This window comes from Salvia splendens, chromosome 2 (assembly GCF_004379255.2).
Source record: "Salvia splendens isolate huo1 chromosome 2, SspV2, whole genome shotgun sequence".
Lineage (NCBI taxonomy): Eukaryota > Viridiplantae > Streptophyta > Magnoliopsida > Lamiales > Lamiaceae > Salvia > Salvia splendens.
In genome coordinates, this window is record NC_056033.1 from 36,378,935 (window position 1) to 36,396,057 (window position 17,123).

General features: G+C 39.2%; 2 protein-coding genes across 2 annotated transcripts; both read right to left on the reverse strand.

Moving 5' to 3' along the window:
- Positions 1-899: 899 nt before the first annotated feature.
- Positions 900-6,405, reverse strand: LOC121792476 (transcription factor MYB3R-3-like). Its single transcript, XM_042190435.1, has 9 exons — positions 6,278-6,405; positions 5,765-5,916; positions 5,070-5,121; positions 4,828-4,885; positions 4,508-4,602; positions 4,299-4,402; positions 3,671-3,799; positions 1,982-2,944; positions 900-1,278 (listed from the first exon to the last, which is right to left on the reverse strand). Exons 2-9 carry the CDS (start codon positions 5,908-5,910, stop codon positions 1,254-1,256), a joined length of 1,572 nt encoding a protein of 523 aa, XP_042046369.1. The 5' UTR covers positions 5,911-5,916; positions 6,278-6,405; the 3' UTR covers positions 900-1,253.
- A 1,108-nt stretch (positions 6,406-7,513) lies between these two features.
- On the reverse strand, positions 7,514-9,593 carry LOC121779273 (protein TRM32). Its single transcript, XM_042176584.1, has 2 exons — positions 8,297-9,593; positions 7,514-8,220 (listed from the first exon to the last, which is right to left on the reverse strand). Exons 1-2 carry the CDS (start codon positions 9,561-9,563, stop codon positions 7,514-7,516), a joined length of 1,974 nt encoding a protein of 657 aa, XP_042032518.1. The 5' UTR covers positions 9,564-9,593.
- Positions 9,594-17,123: the final 7,530 nt, after the last annotated feature.

The following is a 17,123-nucleotide window of genomic DNA, read 5'->3' on the forward strand; positions in this document are numbered from 1 at the left end:
TATGCAACTAAAAGTACTAGCAAAAATTGATCAAATAGACAAACGAGTATTTTTCAAAACTTCATGGTTTTTCATTCAAATTTTGAAAGGTGTGAGATAGACTAATATTTGATTAAACTTCATGATTTTAATAGGCAATTAAGCTAATAAAAAATTATCATTACATTTGTATTTATCTCTATGATAGATGCATGCATACAACTCAATACCAAATTGGAAAAAAGTATTTAAGGTTTCATATATTTAACTCTTAAAATTTTGAAATTTTTTGAAATGGACTTGATGGAAATCAAGGAATAATTTAAAATGAGACACTTTACTTTAGACAAAGATAGATAGTATTCCATCCTTCCATAAAAAATAAAAAAATAGTCTTATTTGTAGATGACACGAATTTTAATGAAAAATTGATAAATTAAAAGAGAAGGAAAAAAATAGGTTAAGTAAGAGAAATAAGGAGAAAAAATGGGTAAAATATGAGAGGAGTAGGAGAAGAACTTTTTACTTTTAGAAATAAGATTATTTTTGGTGATCATCGTAAAATGACAAAATGAGACTATTTTTCGTGAAATAATGGAGTATTTAGTAGTATCAAAATTTGTTAGAATATCTACTAATAGCTATGTACAATTGAAAGTAATACGGAGTACATGAGATATAAATGTATATAATGAGAATGGCATTCTCAATGTATCGTTGGTATCGACGATAATTCATTATTTTGATGAATCATCCATTCAAACAGAAGTACTGAGAAGAATCAAAATTCAAATCAATTGACCAAAACTATTCTTTTACATTTCTTTGAAAGAATTTTTCTCCCCTTCCGACTCTTAGTTCTTTAATAGATAGAAGCGATGAATTGCATAAAATAGAATTGAAAATCCTAAATTTCTGGGTTATCCTCGAGCACTATTAAAACTCTGCTAATAAAATATCACAAATTTCCCCCAAGTAAGAAGACTTTATTCTATATCAAGGAACTGCATTATATTCTAAAAATTTCCCTAGACCAAGACTTATTCTATATCACGAAAAACTATAATACAGAATCTATCTAAGAGGACAGTTCCTATACAAAGTCAGTTAGAGTTTGAATCTGGATGATTGAGAAGAAATATTTTATCTTAAATATAATCATTAAATGGAGAAAAAGGATATCCATCTTTGCAGAACCTGTATCCATGATAGGCCCTGCGCTTTAGCTTGCAATTGTGCATCTAGAAGTGTCTGGTTCCTTCCGTTAACAGCGACTATGATCCAGTTCTATCAGCATATCTGACCAACAAAAAGAAGATGAGAGTGGCTAATCAGATCAGGCAAAACAGCACAGATGCAGAAAATGGAAGTCAAGAAGCAACAATAAGAAATCTTTACAAGCCCGATGTAAGAAGAAGAAAAAGAAAAAGCGCAGGTCATCATGTATAAACTTTTTCACTTGCTTCGTTTGAAAGCTTAATTTTTACATTAACGACGTATGTAAAAACCTCCTAGTAGGTGAACCAAGTCAATATTTAGGGTTAATTACCAGAAACAACGAAAACTTTACCTGAACTTACATTTTTAACACATTTAAAACGTAGCAATTACAACATCCCCACCATTTCACAAATGAAAAGACAGTTCCATCGGTAAAACAATGTTTAGCAGTACACGGCATACCAAACACAGTTTTCTGAAAAGTTAGGGATGGTTTGCAAGATAGAATGAAGTGTGGTGTTGTAATTGCAACATCTCAAAGTCAGCGTTATTTATTTCCAACAGTAGATGAAGAAACTTGACAAGAATCATGGTACTTCAGATAATATATTAGGCCATATAATAAAATGAAAACCTCATTTAGATGATGCAACCTAAAGCCTAAGAACTTGAGGACATAAGAAACATAAATGAAGAAACTTGAAAAATAAGAATACTACCGATAAGGGGATTAGGACATTATATTTCAAAGCACTAAAGTTAAATTCTTACAAATCATCACCTCTTTTGACGCGTGTAGACGAACTTTGTTACAGGTGGAACTTTCTTAACCTCTCCATCTTTCAAGTTATAGTCACAGCAATCATGCTCCATGACAGTAGTGAAGTCGAGCTGCTTCTCGACAGATTTAAGAACTGAAGTCCTTTTAAATCTTAATCGATATGGAGGAGATGAATTAAATGACTGATTGCTGCTTAACCCATCTTCATTATCGCAAGTAGGATTTTCACATAAGCAGTTGTTCTGCAGCCCCGTATTCTCAGAACTATTTGTCTGGTCATGATCAGTATTAGATATAACTGTTTCCTTGGGCTGCTGCAGCTCAGACTTTCTCTTTCTTAGTATTGATGGAGTGATTGGAAAGCTTTTTGCAGCATTTCTCAGTATAGACTCAGGGGTTTGCATATACAAGCTTCTACTATTTACACTTGGTGGAGTAATGAAAGGTGTGGGTGACAATGCCGTGACGTCTGCTTCCGGTTGCATCAAGAAAGTATTACCAAGATTTGAATCTAGCTGACCATGGCTTTCTATTACTGGTGGCTCATAATATAATGTCTCATAAATTGGAGTATCACAATGCACTGCTGTTCCGATAATTCGGTATTGATCAACTTCTCCACAGAATCTCTGTCTCTCAAATTCAGATTCTGTATTTGAATGGGTAGTGACTGCCAGACAGTTTGTGCCCTCAGGGTTCATAGACTCACACTGCCGATAGGCAGCAACATCATGATCAGCGAGAATAGCATCTAGCTTATCCTTCCCATCTTTAACTTTACATGATTCAATAGTATCACACGAAGCCAAAACAGGCGACCTCACTAAAGTTATCCTACTGATATCCCTAGCGCCATTTAGAAGAACATTTTTAGATACTGGAGGGAGGCTCCCTGTAGCCAAATAGAACTCCAGCTTTTTCTTCAGTGAACTATTCCAGTGATTCTTGATTGCATTGTCGGTTCTGCACAGATAAGAACTCAATTAAAATATCAGCAAAGTATGTGCTGAGCAGCAATAATTAAGGATCATTGCTCCTCATTGTTGGCTCTACCGCACTTTTCTTCTTTGTTTTCTTTATTTCCTTTCCTTTATTGGCTGGCACTTTGCCTTCCAAATTATACAATTTTACACAATAATATACCTAATTGGAACACTGCCAAAGGACTCATAAATTCAGATGACACAGTGAACAAATCATAGCCCAGCTCAATCAGAGCCATTTTAGCAAGTTGCTACTATATCTAATTCAGTATTTAGTTCTCTAGTCTAATTTGCAATTGCAAGCATTATACTTTCATTTGTGACTTATCAGCATCTTTCATGAGAATAATCTCTATATCTGTGCAGCTAAGAAAGATGCAGAAGAAGTCTCACATAAAACAAAGTTGAAACTCTTAGCAGTTGCACAATATAACATGTACACTTCACACCTGCACAATTTCCTGACTTTAGTCCCTAAAGTGTCAGGCTTATTTGTCCTTTTACAATATGCAGAAGACAGAAGCGTCACTTTTGTTTCAATAGTTTTTACCGGATAGACTACAGATATCGGATGAAAAGGCTACCAGAATTTCATTTTGATTTGTAAGTTGCCAGATGAAGAGCAAAAATAAATTTTCCTTTACAATACAATATATTCCTTCCTTTCTCGTCTTAAGAGTAAAATAAGTTAGCAAAAGAACAGTACCTTCCAGGCAGAAGCTTAGCTAATTCAGCCCATTTATTCCCATTGATCCGATGAGCATTAAGCAGAGTAAGCTCCTCGTCCAAAGTCCAAGCATCCTTCTTAATATCCGGATTCAAATGGTTGTGCCACCTGAATATTTTCCAATCAGACAAGGAAGACGATTTTCAAAGCTCAGTTAACATATATGTGAAAATGTGACTACAAATACACTACTCTTAAGAGGAATTTAATCAGTACATATTATATTAAGTTATTAACACAAAACTGGTAGCATCACACAAACTATACACTTCTCTGTTGATATGGTGTTTCTGACAAGCCAGGAAAAACCTTCAAGAAAGCAAAATGAAACCTTCATATTTAGTCAGGATTCTTAATCAATACATGCATTATTACAGAAAAAATAGAAGTATGATGGAACAGTGAACCATTTTATTAAAGATTCTATGAAGAATCATTGATCGATCTAGGGAAAATTAACATGTGTTACTTTCTACCAAGATATTTTCTAAGACATGCATGCTACCTGTCAAGTTAAACATCAAGAGTCAGTCTTTGTGCCACATATGACATATCTACCGACAGTCAATAGGAAGATATTAATTGTTAGGTCCATTATTGATATTACCTCTCACGGCACTGCTTTCCAATTCGACCTGGCAATGACTTTGCTATGACTGACCATTTTGTAGGTCCATATTTGGCCACTAGCTTTGTGATTTTCTCATCCTCCTACAAAGTCAGGTCATTAGAAGTTGAAATCAGGAACACCATGATACTATAATGAATCTAGCAATTGGGAAATTTCAGATGAGATGGAGGAGTATAGCAGCCAACCTCTGGTGTCCAGGGACCTTTCACAAGTTCTGGATTCAGAACCTTTTGCCATCGATGCAGGCACTGCACTTCTGATCTATGTGGAAAAAACTCAGCTGTGTCCATATCAATGGTTTAGTGAGACCACAAAAGTTGAGAAAGATTTGAGAGAATGCAAGGAAAAGAGACATGGTAAAGTAACATTGTAAATGTAAATTATTTGAGAAAGGTCTTATATTAATGACATTAAAACATCAAAGCATTAATAATCCAATCGAGTTGCAAATTTAATAGGTCTGTCGAAAAGAGAAGTTAATAAAAGAGAGAATCTTAAGAGATACCTATTTTCTTCCAAGACTTCCCTCTGAAAGCTGACACAGCTTTTCGTAGTGTATCATCCTGAAGCAAAATTGTTTAATTTAATGTGCAGTAAATATTGCCTGAAGAATAACAGAATTACTTGGACAGTTGTATTTCTTACAACCACTTGAATTCCAGTTGTCGTCATGCAACATTAAGGTGAAAACTAGAACATAAGTCATTCCAGCAAAAGATACATACGTTCCTTGGGAATAGTTCTTACCTCCTCTGGAGTCCAACCTCCTTTCGCTCTTCTGATTGGACCAGTAGTTCTTCTGTAAAACCAAAAAATGGTATCAAATGTTAGATTATCATTTTTAAAGAAAAAAATAATCTTTATTCCATTGCAATAAATGCAAAAGTTTATCCAGTTCTTTGTGAAATAGGTCCATATTATATACACCGGCAAGATGTCATACCAGTTATTCTCTCAAAGAAAAAAGAAAGTTCGAAATTATGAATTGCTGCTGCTCCTTTTAATGGGACAAGCAAACAAATTGACATGATAATGCTAGATTTAATTCAGAAGGCACCACTATACTAGAATACATGATGTGCATGGGTAGAACCAGAAAATAATTAATGAAGTTCACATCTTTCTAATTTCTTAAAAGACAACAGAAGAATATTCACACAAATGCACTGAAAAAAGAAACAAATTCATTATATTTAAGTATCTAACAACCATACATAATCAATCAAAAACATGCATCATCAATAGAAACATCTTTTATCCATGTATTTATATTGGGAAAGAGAAAAACGTCAGTATATTAATTCACAAAAGAAGAAGCATAACAATGCAAGAAAATCAATCCAAAATATGATTCAGATAAACACTAAGGCAGACATGAAAATTAAATATACTTGAACCATAAATATCACATGCACTCATCCAAAAATGAAAGAATGCAATACCTATGAGCTGGAGAAACACTTCTCGGACTAGTTGCCCCAAGAGACTTTAGTGCGGAGCTGCTACTGTTCTCCGAAACAGAGGAGCTTGAAGCAACAGTAGATTCCTTGTTCTCAAGGCAAATGTCATCAAATTTTACCTCTGCCATTAATCCCTATACATTATCACAAGTCCACATTCCTAAGCTTCCTTAATTCAACCAATCGAATTAACTTCCAAACAAATTGTGTAATAATAACAACTCCAGTCAAATTAAAGAAAAATAAAATCTTTAGCTCGAATACTAAACTAAGTCCAGATCTCAGAAACGAAAGGTAATTGAAACCACAAGACTCCGAGCCAGGAACGCCGCACGAAGAAATTCCAAACCTCACACAAATATTCGATTGATCACAGCAGTTGAATACGTAAAACGCAGTAATATTGATCAAACAGCAAGCAACAGAAAAAGAACACCACAAATTCACAAAAACTGAGAATTCTATCACCTCGAAATAAAAATTGCATCGTCTAACCTCACCAATTGGGAAAGTAGCTCCTCGGATTCCCAAGCCCTAAGAAAACTAAAAAATCTCTGAATTGAAAGAGAGAAAATCCCCTAGCTTCGAAAACCTTTTGCCCGTTGAAATTGGAGAGAGAAAACAAATAAATATTTATATAATGATTTGTATATAACGAATACCTGTGAGATGCCGTGTCCAATTTATATATCCATATATTACTAATTTAATTTTATAAACTTGAATGGAATATCTCATAGTATTTCATTTTTGACCATTTTGCCTTTAAATATTATTATTTCATTTTTATTATTAAATTTTACAATAAAAATACAACATACTCTATATTCTACTATTTTTTTATTCCTTTATAAAATTAAACAATTTCAAACTCACGCTATGACACATTTATTCTCAAACAAATGGAGTATTTATTATGAAAAAATTGGTGCATCAAGTTAGGATCTATAATCATTGTTTAAAAGTATATTGTCATATTTTATTAAATGAATTTTAAAATAGTTAATTATTACAAATTGTCGGTAAAATTTTATTTATCTATAATTATTCTGATGAAAGAACACGAAAGAAACTAGTTACGTTCTTGAGAGTTAAAATTGCTAGAAGAAAATGTTTTACTTTCATAAAACCTACATTAATATGTACTTTGCATTAATACGCATGTAAACAAGATACTTCTTCTATCTCAATGTAGTTGAGGCGTTCTTTAGGGCATAGAGATTAAAGATCGAGTGTTTAGTGAGTTATTGAATAAGAATAAAGTATGACAAATTAAGTTGAACGAAATTAAAAGTCCAAGTAATACTAGAAGTAATAAGGAAAGAAAAAATAGAGGAGTTAACAGAGAAAATAAATTGACAGAAAATGTGCATCGATCAAAATATCGACGACAAAAGTTTGGAAGTGAAAAAAAGAAAACAAAAAATGCAAAATGCAAAGTCGAAAGACTTTTATGATATTTCTTTTTCTAGAGATTGTAAATGTGTAACCTACTTGGAAACTTCTTTATATAATTCGCTCTATGTTTCATTTACGCTCTAAGTTTCACCTAGTAGAAGAATAAACATAAAACCATGACGAAAAATAAAAAAAAGTTATGAATCATTGATCACATGATCAAGTGCTTATATATATCCATACTATGTATTTGATTTTGATCATCATTCATCTTTACACTATACTATATCATAATCAAACTACTCAAACTAATAGCTACAAAAAAATAAAGGTTCAAAAAATCTCATCAAGAAGATCATGAAATATAATTTCCTCAAGCTCAAGTCCTACACACTCTGCATCCAACTGTAGATTCATCCAACCGTCGTCCCGAGCCAAGTCGCGGCTCACAGCATCATCCATATCCGTATCAGACTGAGGCACTGAGCTAAGCAGCCCTCTTATCTCAGCCCACACTTGCTCCAAGACGCGCGATCCCTTAGGCAAGGGATGCACACTCGAGCGGGTAGTGAGACGCGTGGGCCAGTAGCAGAAAGATCTTTCATGGATCTCTAGCAAGACCTGGTTGATGAGATCAAACAAGAGGATCTGGTTGGATATCCCATCTTCTTGATCCGGTGCACAACATGAGTCTTGCTGATCGCTGACTTCCTCAAACACTGAGGGGGTGAGAGGGTACTCCCCTGACCGCCACTTCCCCAGCGTGCTCTCGTTCCTCGTGAACCCGGACAGCTCAAGCACCCCCCTCACGTAGTTGAACTCCGCATTGTTCTTCTCATCCCCCTGCTCCTGCACCAGTTCACTATATAACTCCTTTATTTGGCTCTCCTGAACTATGCCAACCGCATCTTGTGCTGACATACACCTATCGTATACGTCTACGTCTAGGTCTAGGTCTAGCTCCCCTTCTTCCACATCAAGTTCGATTAGTTCATCATCCTCCTCCTCAATGCTACTATGCCTTTTGGAGGATCTTGAATCTACAAAACATTCAACAAAGTCACATCACCAAATCATGCACTGATTCAAATATTAATGAAATGATAAGCTACTAACCCTCTGAGGGTGATGCTTCATGCTCTTGCTGCTCAACTTCTGATGGCACGTGAGACGGCCTCGCCTCCTCATCACCTGCATCATTCTCTTCTTCTTGCTCCCTATGTCCTGTGACACCTTCATCTTCACTATCCACGCGTTCCAACGCCCTCTCCTCGTTAAACCTGATATCAGGAATATGAGTCCTGATATCAGGAAGCGAGAGAATCCTCCCCAGAGTGGGAGGCTTCCTCCCAACACCACTCGACTTCGACTCATTTCTTTTACCCTCTTTTCCGGAGCTAATATCCAGCAACTGATTATACCTATCCAACGAAGCCGCCCTCTTGTAGTCCTTTGAAGAGCCCTTGCCAAAATCCGACCTCCCGGCCTGGACACCATCCTCGGTCAGCTTCTTCGAGGGACTGGTCCCATAAGGCACCTTGTGGTGCAACGCGTCCATCATGATCCGATTCTTCTCCTTCTTCCTATCCCGGATGACATACCTGATCTTCTCCCGGATATTCTTGAAACGCATCAGCCCAGCTCTGTTCTCGTCGCTCTTCTTCCTCAAAATGGTGGCTGCTGCTGCTGCAGGCGAAGCGGCATTGTCCAAAACCTCACACGCCTGGTTCTCTTGCTTAATCTCCTCTCTACTTTTATTCACATCATGACTCCTCCTCGTAGCAGCCCAGCCTTCCAAATCATCGAAATCTGTCGTCCCCGAATGAGCAAACGAGATGGACTTATTCAATCCATATCTCAAATTAGGCGAGCGGCGACAATGCAGCTGATTAGCCATAGAAATACTTGGGTCTTTCATGATATTCAAGAACATCTCCTCTCTCACATTGAGCAGATTCAAAGCATCCATGAAAAGCTTGGATTCATGAAGAGCATCGACTCTGGTAGGCTCGATTGCGTAGATCAAGTTGCCATGAACAAGGGTGTGATCTCTAACAGGGTGATCTACCTCATTCTGTTTCAGATAGTTGAGCCTGATGTGGCGCCCTCGAGAGGTTGAAGCATAGGGGTCGGAGCAGCCTTCGAGAGGCGCCCCCACGCAGTCGAGAGACTTGCCCTTATGGTGGAAGAGGAGGTTCTCGTCGGGCGGGTTTGGGACAGGGTAGGACGTGCTTCGTCGGTGGTGGCCTTTCTTCTTGCAGACCTCCTCTGTCAAGGCTTTTATTCTTGACTTCATGGAGGGGGTTTTGTGGTCGGCGGCATGCTTAGCCTGAGACAATTCACACCATGCATGTGTCAAACCTAAAATGTGCGTTCTTATCATGTTTTATCTTTAAACGTACACTAGATTTTTGGACAGAGGGCTCGACGATGTCTTGCTCGTCTTCTTCTTCAACACCTGAAGAAGCTTTGCCTGCAGATATGAATGGATTAAGAAAAGGGAGATGGATGAGAATGTATATGTATGTATCGTTGGCAATTGAAACTAAAAATAAATTACAAGTATCAACAATTCGTTTTAGGATGCAACCTATGGATGGATTTGTATTGTATTTAGTAGTACCATGGGCATTGGAGTGCTTTCCATAAACGAGACGAGCACGAGGGATTCTTTTGACGACTTTTTCCCATCGATTTTGTTGCAAAGTGTGAAGTGTGCCCCACATGCATCCAGGGCCATGATGCTTCAAGGCAATTTGTGAATCTTTTTTCTCCGAATTCTTCCCTATTTTGAACATTCTTCTACTCTTTTGATCATCAAATATTCCCATTAATTTATGAACAATATTCAGATTCTCAGCTGATTTTGCTTGTATCGCGATGAGCAGATGGTGATGGTGGGATATCCGTGTTATTCTCTGTGGCTATGGCTGTATAATCATATTTAGAGAGAAAGAGAGAGGGATGGATGGATGGATTTGACGCATGTTTTAAAAATTTCATACATATTTAATCCTGGTTAATCATTTTTTATATCCACATAATAAAATCACTTTCGAATAAAATACACCGTGATGCGAAATTCCCGGCGGAATTCCCAAAAATACCTCCTGTCACGTCATAAGGAATTCCCACTGCACTGCCACGTCATAAGGAATTCCCACTGCACAGTGGCGGAATTCCCTGCGGAATTCCTGAAGGAATTCCCACAATTAAAAAATTCACAAATTCACAAATTAAATAGTCGACACAAATAGGGGAAAATATTCCATTAATAAAAAAAAGAATAGTACATTTCACCAAATTAAAAAAATACATTTCAATAATGCTTCACCCCTACATCAACGACGACCCCTCCGCTGTCATACTTCTTCAATAATATCGTTCTGGAGTCGAACATGGGCTTATTTTTGGCGCATGTCGGCGAATGCACGGACTTGATCAACATCGTCGTGGGGTATCCCCATGCGGACATTGCCAGTGGCCACGCCGTGACTTGGACCCGCAGCATCAGCGTCCTCGTTGGTCCACTCAGTCAGTGCTGGACCTTCATCTTCGACAATCATGTTGTGCATGATAATACATGCGTACATGATGTCGGCGATGCTGTCAACATACCACAGCCGTGCGGGACCCTTCACTGCCGCCCATCGACCCTGTAGCACTCTGAATGCCCGCTCCACATCCTTGCGTGCTGCCTCCTGAAGTTGCGCAAAGTATATCTTCTTTTCATCTGCTGGGCACCTGATCGTCTTCACAAAGACGGGCCACATCGGGTATATCACATCCTCCAAATAATAGCCCATGTTGTGCTGGTTGCCGTTGGCGACAAAGTTGATGGCCGGACCGACGCCCATGCACTGGTCGTTGAAAAGGGGCGACGATTGGAGGACGTTGATGTCGTTGTTCGACCCGGCTACTCCAAAATAGGCATGCCAAATCCACAGCCGGTAGTCAGCTACCGCTTCAAGGATCATCGTGAGATTTTTAGCCTTGAAACCAGTAGTGTACATCCCTTTTCAGGCAGCGGGGCAGTTCCTTCATTCCAGTGCATACAATCTATGCTGCCTAACATCCCCGGAAACCCGTGCTGATTCCCGTGCATATCCAGCAGAGCCTGACAATCTTCGGGTGTAGGCTTCCGAAGATACCTGTCCCCGAAAATCTCTCTAATGCCTTGACAAAAATACTTCAAGCAGTCGCGTTCAGTCGTCTCGCCGATGTGGAGGTACTCGTCGAACATGTCGGCCGAACCTTCGTATACCAACTGCCTAATTGTGGCAGTGCACTTCTGAATTGGCGTGTGGCTGGGTTTACCAGCCGCATCCTCCCGCACCCTAAAATACCGTATCGGCGCTCCAAAGCGCCCACGATAAGCATAAAGAGCGGCCGATGCATCCTAAACCGTCGCCGGAATAGGTTCTCCCCAAACCGTGGCTCCGGCGCAAAGTAATCCTCGTGCAACCGCTTGTGGGCAGTGAGGTGATCCCGGGAGACTATAGTGCGACGATGGATGGGTCAAGGCACCGCCGGCGCCGCGGCCGCTTGTTCCTCCCTCTCAGCGGCCTCCCGCACACGTGCGTGTATCATCCTCATCATGTGTTCATAATGCCCACCACCACCACTATAAAAGAAATTTAGAGAGAGAGAAACTTGTTAATACAAGTGGTGCGAATGAAATGAAGTTCAACGGGATGTATATATAAGAACCGGAAAAACAACATTTAATGCATTAAACGAGAATTCCGCGCGGAATTCCGCGGGCGTCAACGCAATGGCCGACGTCAGCACGGAATTCCCCGCAGAATTCCGCCGATGGCCGCGGAACTGCGAATTCCTTCACGGAATTCCGTATCCGTGGACGGGACGCGCAATGGCGGACGTCGGCCACGGAATTCCCGCACGCCGGTGGGAATTCCGCGTGGACGTCCGCCATTGCGGATGCTCTTAGCACTCTACTTTAATTTTGGTTCATTTTAATTTCTGTCTGAAATATATATATTTTTAGTACAATTTCCCATAATTGAGGATTAATATAATTATGGCGAAATTAGTGCAGTTTGCTAATTACCAGAAAAATGCTTTCCTGTGCAGAACAATAATTATTTAAAGGCCCAATGGGGCGTACAAAAAAGCCCAGGCCTGCTGCGGATGCTCTAACGGTTGGGGTTAAATTATTTTATTTTCTAAAACGGATTTGAGGTAGGTTTATTTTCAGATTCTAGCTAAATTAATGGCATTGTGTATCCAGTCAATCTTAATTACAAAAAAAAATCTGCAACTATAATTAGTTAAAGACATATGAACCACTGAATTTTTATTTCCAAACCCAAATTAGATCCGCTGCACTATGTCAATTAAAAAAATCAACCCAAATTTTTTGTTTATTCATATTGGCGAGATTTGATATCTGAACTAGTCGTGCTCCAGGAATATATGATCTTTCAACAATAAATTTATTCCTATCTAATTTATTTTAAAATAATCGAAAAGAAAATTTGGTAACTACAGCTGTTGAAGTAGTTTGGCTGGCTATAAGAGCATCTCCAATGCTGGCGGACGTCAAATAGCCGTCAAATAGCCTTCACACTGCCACATCATCAGCACTACAATTCTCCTGCCACATCAGCTTGCCACATCAACTGGACATCAAATAGCCATCAAATAGCCTTCACACTACCTATCCACATCACTAATAACAATTATATAATTTAATTTACAATTGTATCAACATACATAATTTAATTTACGAGACAAATACGGAAAATTCGAATAATAATATTAAAATTTAAAAAGTACATTACTTTTAAAAAAAAGTACAACAATTTAAAAAAATTACAAAAAGTAAAAAGTACATTAATTTAAAAAAGTAAAACAAAATCACTCATCGCCGCCGTCCTCGTCTCCGTCGTCGCCCAACGCTTCTTCACTGCCGTCGCCGCCGCCTCCGTCGCCACCTACGCCGCGGCTATTCCCGCCGGTGTCCCTCCTCATCGCCTCCAGTTCTTCACGCTGGCTCTGGAGCAATACGCGAAGAAAATCCTTCACCTCGGGGTCCACCGCCGCTTGGAAGTCGGCTAAGGTCTTCACCATTTGAGCGCGCGTTTGTTGGCGCGCGAAGAATTTGAGCTCCTCGGTAGACCTGCCGAGGGGGGATGCCGAATGGACATCCTGGGAACTCGGTGTGCCCCCCCCTCGCAACCTGCTGCGCCCGCCTTTGCCCAACCGGGCGAGGTCGGCGACCGAACGACCGAGGAGTCGGGACCTCCTGGGCCGTCTCGGGGAGGTCTGACGAACCACCGCTGCTGCCGCTATAATCTCCGGTATAGTTCAGTCTCTGCCTCTTCGGCCAGCCAGCGTCGACGCCTGCCCGGAATTTCTCCGACTCGTTGAGCACAACGTAGCAGTTCCAGTAGGTGAACTCATAGTACTTCTTATCCGGATCGGGGTAGGCTCTTTCCGCAATCCTCCTGCAGTCTTCCTCTGTTTGGCCACTGGTCTGCATGCGGAGGGCGTTGGCGTACAAACCCGAAAATCGAGAGACGCCAGCCCTGATTCGGTCCCAGCACTTCCGGACCTCCTCCCCGGTGCACGGTCTCCCTTCAGGGCAAAATGCCCTGTAGGCTGCAGCTATCTTCGCCCACAAGTTGACGATCCTCTGGTTGTTTGAAACGAGAGGATCGTCGCAAACACTCACCCACGCCTTGGCAACCGCAACGTTCTCCGCGTCCGTCCACTTCCTCCGGCCCCGGATTTCGGCGCGGGGCTGCGACGACTCGCCGACCTTCTTCGCCTTGCCCTTCTTCTTACCCCGCCCTACTCCCTGGCTTTGAATGAGAGTTTCAGAAACGTCGTTAATATCAAAACCCAAGTCCGCTAAGGAGAAGGTCTCCGAATACTGTGCATCCGTTGGGGTCGATGTGTGCGAAGAACCGGTGGAAAAATCAAAAGTCGGCCGATAGGCGTTGTCCCCCCCGTGCGTCGCCTGCGACTGTGGAATCATATGTTGCGCCGGTGGCATCATCTGCTGCGCCGGTGGCTGCATGCCGGGTGCCCACCCCGGCATCATCTGCATAGGGGGCTGCATGCCGGGTGCCCACCCCGGAATCATCTGCTGCCACGGGTACACGTTGTAGTACCCGCTCATTGGAGGCCAACCACCTCCCCCAGGAGCCGGGGAAGTATGGGACCCTGCCCCGGGAGTCGGGGGCGTCTGAGACCCTACACCGGGAGCCGGGGGAGTCTGAGACCATCCCCCGGGATTAACTGGAGTACCTTCGTAGTTGTTCTCCATTGCTCGTTATTGATCTTGTACAGAAAGTAAGGTAGAGAGAGAGTACTCGTTAAAACAAGTGGTGCGAATGAAAATGAGGTTCAACGCGCGTATATATTGTGTTTTGCGAAAAAAAAAAAAAAAATATTTAAATCCGACGCCGGTTTGGCGCCGATCCGGGAGCCACAATGGCGCCCGTGAGGATCGGCGTGGGAACCGGCGTCAGCGCGGGAATCGGCATGGCGACGCCGATTTTGACGCCGATTTCGCCCACGCCGGTTCCAATGGTTCGGCGTCAAACCGGCGTGGGCGAAAAATCGGCGCTCCGGTGGTGACGCCGACCATTGGAGATGCTCTAACTATTTTCTGGTGCAATTGGGCAAACTGGTATATCAAAAGTCAATGTTTGATTATAATTAATTGCACAATATGACTGTATTTAAGTCTATTCAACGTGTACAACGACTTAACTATTTTATTTTCCCACGGGTCGATCTTTATTAGTTTAATCATATATATTAAACGTGAAAAGAGAAATATAGTCCTAAAAATCGACATAAAAAGCACAATTAATGTATGATTGAATTAACTTGTTGGGTGTAGCTTTCTAAAAGAACTTATTCGACGTAGCATAAAAGGAATTCTTTTTTATTTATAATAATTGAGCTATATATTTTTTTGAGGTGTTATAATTAAGGTAATAGATCATGTTATCTCCGGTTAAAAACAAATTTTTTAATCACTCATATTTTATTTTGTCTTTTATTTTATTTGCTCTTCATTATATTTTCTCTCCATATAATTACTAAACACTACTCCCTCAGTCCGCCACTAGGATTCTCATTTCTTGGCAGCACGTGTTTTAAGAAATGTTATGAAAAGTGGATGGAAAAGAGTTAGTAGAATAGGGGTTCCACTTTTATATATTAGTTTTAAATGAAATGTGAGTGGAATGAGTTAGTAGAAGGTGATACCCTATATTACCAGTTATGGTAAAAATGAACCGGAAATCATATTTGCGGGCGGAGAGAGTGTTTTCTAATTCTCATGCCAAAAAACATCTCACTTGGGACAGATGAATTACAAACATTTTATAGTATTATTTTGAATTAGTATGACCCATCTTTCACCCAAATTAAAATGATTATTCTAGTTACTAATGAATATTATTTCGTGGAGTTTACTATAATTTGGCATGCATAAAGAAAATATGAGGCGTTGAAATTGATCTGCCCATCTAGAAGCTCCAATAGTTATATTTCTTTTTTTTTAATTGATGACGATCAGTTAATACTAAATACATGCATGATTGATTAAAGTTTATATTCTAAAATTAATGGCCATTTAACAAAATTCTCAATCAATGATAATTAGATCACCACACAATGCACGAACATCAGAGAAAGAACAAAAGTAACTCATTGGCCTTGAGGTATTAGTCTTAATTTCCATTATCATTAAAAAAATAAGTCAACTGTAAAATATTTGGACAATTTGAAATAACTCATTGAAAATTAAAAATTGAAAATCCGAGTATTTTTGTGAAATGGATACAAAAGAATAAGAGTGGTAGCTTTTCCACATTTATTTTTAAAATCTATCTGAAAAAGAGCAACCGGATTATATTACTCGTATTTCGCAACGAGTTACATAGAGATTCAATGATACACATACATGATACACCCTATAAATTGGAAGTTTGAATTGAAATTAATGCAATGACTATGATGAATTTACGGTAATTAGAGAAGTAGGTTAGAGTCAAATTATAATAGTCAAACTATCTGAAATTGAATACTCAAATAAGAGTAAAATTAATTTTCAATAGGTGAAAGTCAAATCCTATAATCAATATCTCACGCGTATGCATGCGCAAAATTTTCTCAATACCAAAGGTCGGTCACACGCATATCAATTTTTCCCCCCATTTTCTTTGTATATAATTAATGGAGTAATTTGCATGCTGATCCCGTAGTTAGTACTTTTATAATTTAAATGTATATTCCTTGGGATAGTTAAAAATCTTAATATAAGTATATTAAAACCTCAAAATTATATGCAGTCAATTTGATCATGAAATTCTATAATAAAGTACATTTTTATTGGATAAATGCTATGTATGAATCTGAAAGTTAGATGGAGCACAAAGAAATATTCTAAGTTAATTTTAATGGCTTTACATATTCGCAAGTGTTTTTATATGTTCATAACAACAAAAAAATGTTTCATCCACCCTATATATATATAGTCCTCCAAGCAATTTACTCCCTTCATCCACCACCGTTTAAAGTCCTACTTTGATTCAACACTGATTTTAAAAAAATTAAAAGGAAAGTGATAGAAAAAGTTAGTAGAATGTATAGTTAGTAGAATGTATGTTTATTTATTTATTTTGTAAAAAGGATCAATAATGGTTTTCCATCTACCCTATAATGATTCAAACCCTAAGAAAAGTTAGTGGAATTTGGGTATTTTTATTTGTTTTTTTATTATAAAGATGATCAGCAATGGTTTTTCATCTACTCCATGATAACTCGAACCCTCTGGCCTATTAGTTAGAGAAGAAGCGTCTTATCAGTTGAGCTGTGCTTCATTGTTTATAATCTATATAGTAATACTTACATGATATCTAAAAGGAGAGTTTTGAGAATAATAACAAAAATATCATTG